Here is a 4,577-nt window from a genome sequence, read left to right as displayed (position 1 = left end):
CCTTCGCCCGATTGCCGGCCGCTATTGGCTCCGGCCCCCCGTGACCCCACTCAGGGATTAAGCGGTAGAAAATGAATGAATGAATGAATTTTAAACAAATTAGACTAGAGAACTAAAACAGAGGCAGACATAATAAAGTCATAGCTCATTATGAAAAAAATATTATTTCTAAACAGGTAACCATCAAAATATATAATGTGAAACATACAGTATGTGGACTATGCTATACTTATTCCATATGTATCTGTACACAGGGTTTTCCCTGCCAAAGAAAAGCTTAGGCGCAGCACCTAAGTGTTTGTGCGATTGGTGTGTGACAGCATCGCCAAGATAGTCAAACAGCTGACTGGATATTCTTCTGTACCGTCAACTCTGGATTAATCACCTGAATGACCAACGATATTTATCTCCAATGGTCGGATGGATTTGTGTAATGCCAAAAATGTGGCCAGCTGTCTCGCAGATCCATAGTCTGAAGCTAGTTCAGTGTACTTGCATGAGTATAAAGACAACATAACATGGCACAGACAAAATATTACACTTTGTGCACAGAATCAGCTAAAACTAGGCCATAATATAAGCTATTCATATTCTGTCTTTGGATGAGGTTAATCGAGCTCTGGTAGCGCTGCACTGCACTACATGCACATTTGTTATTAGACCAATATGAAGTATTTTAGCCATAATTAATGTATTAATATTCAGGAGGTGAACACGGCAGACTCACATTAGGGCTGGGTTCTAGCATGTTGTCTCCATTCCAACCAGAGATGGGCACAAAGGCCACAGTGTCAGGGTTGTAGCCAATCTTTTTGATGTAATTGCTGACTTCTTTCACAATCTCCTCATAGCGTTTCTGGCTGTAGTTGGGCTCAGTGGAATCCATCTTATTGATGCTCACAATGAGCTGCTTCACTCCTAGGGTATAGGCGAGCAGGGCGTGTTCACGAGTCTGCCCATTCTTTGAGATGCCTGCTTCAAACTCACCCACACCTGCAGCCACAATCAGCACAGCACAGTCGGCCTAAAAGGAGTGGGGAGAATGAGGTATGAGGTTTTTTCTTCACTTTTTCTCTCCATCAAACATTTTTTTAAATCATACCCTTTTTCCCTCTACCTGAGAAGTTCCAGTGATCATGTTCTTGATGAAGTCTCTGTGTCCTGGAGCATCAATGATGGTGACGTAGTATTTGCTGGTCTCAAATTTCCACAGAGAGATATCAATAGTGATGCCGCGTTCACGCTCTGCCTTCAGCTTGTCCAGAACCCAGGCATATTTGAAGGAACCCTTTCCCATCTAGACAACATGGAGAGGAAAGTAAGATAAGGTGTGTAACTTTTACTTTATATAAATAGATTGCTTGTTACAGCAGCCCACACAACATCAGCTCCTGGCTGATGTCTTGAGATGTTGCTTCACTATATCCACATCATCTTCCTTCCTCATGATGCCATCTATTTTGTGAAGTGCCCCAGTCCCTGCAGCAGCAAAGCACCCCCACAACATGATGCTGCCACCAAATGGAACATCTACCCACATTTGGTGCATGGTGGGTGTTAATTTTGGACCCTGACTGAACATTTTGCACCCACAGAGCCTACCTGTACAAAGTCCTGACAATGTCAGGACTTCACTTCGTGTCTGATAGGGGTAGAAGTAGCATACGTTTTTGAGCAAGGACCAAAAACTTATGTTTTTAAACAGTTTTATGTGCAGACTGTTTAACTAGTAAGTATATTGTTTAACATGTGTAAATCTAATTTTGACAATCTCAAAGCACATGATCCCACACTGATCTTTAACCCCCACCAACCTTTTGGGGGGCAATTTATAGCCCACTTTTCCCCAGTGTTTTAGCAGTGATGCCAGTTTAATTTTTGTCCTAAATGATTACAAATGTATTGTATAACCACATAATAGTACAATACTAGGACATAAACAGAATAAGCAGAACACAAAAATAGACATGTTAAACACACCCAGTTATTACAGAACAGCATAATATTACACTAAAACACATGCAGCAAAATACAGTTACACAGTACACAAGTATCAAAAAGATCATATTTTAAGCTGTGAAGAAAAGTGAGAATGATTCATACCTCTGCAGCTTCCTTCTCAAACTTCTCAATTGTTCTCTTGTCAATGCCCCCACATTTGTAGATGAGGTGGCCAGTGGTGGTGGACTTGCCTGAGTCGACATGTCCTATTACCACAATGTTTATGTGGAGTTTCTCCTTCCCCATAGTAGCTCACCCTGGAAGACCCTGAGAGATTCCAGCAAACAAGAATCCACAACATACAGTAAATGACCAGTGTTGAGCCCAAACCTACGCCCTTGGACTGCACTGACATCAGTTATAGTGACAGATCTATGCAGCACCTTGTCATATCTAGCAAACCTGGTTAGCTTAAGTCTCTTAGGTTGTAAGTTAAGGTTAATAACCAGTAGGCAGACCAGTGCCTCAGTCATATTTCTAACCAACTAACATTAGCTAATGGAAATATTTGTCACTTCGTGCCACCAAGAACCTCAGCATAGAAGGCTCAAAACGGTGGGAAAACTCTGTATCTAATGTTAACCTTATTTAGATAAAGTTGGCTTTATGGCTACATAGCGTTGACTATTTGGTGAATTACAATTTTATCATGAAAGAATAACATTATCTTAAGCAAAACTGACGCAATCATTCGCGAGTCTCTTCTGATAAAGGTTTTCATTAAACATTGTCCTAAATATAACGCTATATTCAAAATTACATGAAAACAGGCCCATACCGCTAAATAATATAACGCCCTTGGTCTATCTTCCCCCTAGAAATACAGTGCACACATCCATGTACCTGTCCGCTTATCGCCTAAGCCCCTGCCGATAGTTAGCTCGTTGGCTAATCGATAAGGATCACGACACTAGACCGAGTTACTACGTCACCCCCGCGCGCACTGGTCAGTCAGTACCGTATCTAACAGCATCGTCACACGCCTTGTTGTTGGAGCGTGTGGGGGGCGGTGGGGGTAGTTACAGACTGTCTAACAGTTACTGCCCTGTTCACAACACGAGATATAGGTTTTTATAGGCAGGCATGCTTCACATTAACATCACAGCCCAGCGGACAAAACACCTACTAATTAAATAGTATGATGAATGCGGCTCATACACGGCTTTGTCCCGACAGCACAAAATAAAACTACTGTTGCCATCCAACTCAATATACCTTTAGCTCATTAGAAGGTCCTAAAACAATGAGTTGTGTTGTAAGAATGTTATAAGACAATGCCGCAATGGACAGAATGCAGTGACCATCGCACTGCAGAGGGCGTTTTAAAAATACCTGCATGTCTCCGCATCACTTTTGCAGATAGTTACGCAGCACTGTTTATTTTTCTAAAGCAGCAGGATGACGACTATGGATACAGAAGACATGACTGTCAAGTGGTACAATTCTCAGCTGAAACTGCGCCATACAGGCCTACTGCGCTATGGTACCAATCCACACCCATCTCCACTTTTGGCATGGATCTCTTAGATTAAATTACCATGACATCAAAGCCACACAGTATTCAACAATCAGTTTCGAGTCACAGTATAATGCACATACATAACAGGTATTACAGCCGGTCGTGAAATCCCAATCTCCTCACATGTCTATTAAAGGATGTTGACAAAAAACATGCCATTTGTTAACGTATTGCACTGGAAAGCAACGTATATCCTACCTCTGGTTCGAAGCTGCGTTCACCGGCTCACTGCGATGACACTGGAGATGCTGTCCGCTGCACAGCACTGACAGACGCAGGCGAAGTACCGCTGTGTACTGCCGTCAAACGCGCCGTGCGCTGCAAGTACGACGCAAGGCCACTAGATGGAGAGCTGTTATGGCACAACCATGAACCAGCACTTCACCGCATTTAAGAAAAAGTGGTTTATTTTATGGATGCAGAGATATTACACATATTTCTGCATTGCATCCAACAGGAACCTATGCTATATAACGAGAACATTTTAGAGATAGGCACATATTTTTATATGAATAAATCCCTTCTTCAACTATTGGTCATTTGTCTCTTGCCTTTTTGAGCTGTAAACATTCAACAGTAGGCAAAGAAAACACTTTTTTACATTAGAAGCAAGAGATCTGATTAAAAATACGTCAAATAGTAATTTAAAGAACATTCAGTTGGTTTAAAATACCCACTGGGTACAGCCACATATTTTCTGAAAATAAACTTGAGACAGTAGGTAAAGCCAAATGAATGAGGGAAAAGTAGAGTGAACACCTGGTACTGTTGCTACAATATGCACTAAAATACAAGGACCTTCCCACCACTGGGTTGGTGTGCGAGTATGTGGCCATTTTGAGCACTTGGTGTCCTTGTGTTTGCTTTCCGTCCGCCTCCTCAATCTGCCGAGACACTGAAAGATAAGGACAAAAGCAGGGCACATGAAGGTTTGTTCGATAATGTCTGAAAGCAAGCAGTGTTTCATTTGCACTCAGAACTGACAGGTTAGTTATTTTAGACTGGTCAACAAATGCATATATATTAGCCTATTTTATTGCTTAAACATGTTGAAGGA

General features: G+C 41.8%; 2 protein-coding genes across 4 annotated transcripts in view; both read right to left on the bottom strand.

Moving 5' to 3' along the window:
• Window positions 1–3,816, bottom strand: part of LOC109956834 (elongation factor 1-alpha 1-like) — a 6,194-nt gene extending 2,378 nt beyond the window's left edge. Inside the window, exons 1-4 of one of the 3 annotated variants that reach the window (XM_020594211.1) lie at window positions 3,719–3,816; window positions 2,104–2,268; window positions 1,118–1,297; window positions 728–1,024 (exon numbers count right to left, since the gene is read on the bottom strand). In XM_020594211.1, coding sequence (XP_020449867.1) covers window positions 728–1,024; window positions 1,118–1,297; window positions 2,104–2,247 — 621 coding nt within the window. In that variant the 5' untranslated portion in view covers window positions 2,248–2,268; window positions 3,719–3,816. Of the gene's footprint in view, window positions 1–727; window positions 1,025–1,117; window positions 1,298–2,103; window positions 2,269–2,779; window positions 3,044–3,718 lie in introns of those variants that run through there. The other 2 variants (XM_020594213.1, XM_020594212.1) reach the window with 2 other exon arrangements.
• Window positions 3,817–3,918: 102 nt separating this feature from the next.
• The window catches only part of LOC109956835 (NACHT, LRR and PYD domains-containing protein 3-like), a 6,203-nt gene continuing 5,544 nt past the window's right edge, over window positions 3,919–4,577 (bottom strand). The window contains exon 7 of the mRNA XM_020594214.1: window positions 3,919–4,415. Coding sequence (XP_020449870.1) covers window positions 4,400–4,415 — 16 coding nt within the window. The 3' untranslated portion in view covers window positions 3,919–4,399. The remainder of the gene's footprint in view (window positions 4,416–4,577) is intronic.

This window comes from Monopterus albus, unplaced genomic scaffold (assembly GCF_001952655.1).
Source record: "Monopterus albus unplaced genomic scaffold, M_albus_1.0 scaffold22.1, whole genome shotgun sequence".
Classification (NCBI taxonomy): Eukaryota; Metazoa; Chordata; class Actinopteri; order Synbranchiformes; family Synbranchidae; genus Monopterus; species Monopterus albus.
The sequence above is the reverse complement of the archived record's forward strand: the minus strand, read 5'-3'. Positions and strand labels throughout refer to the sequence as shown.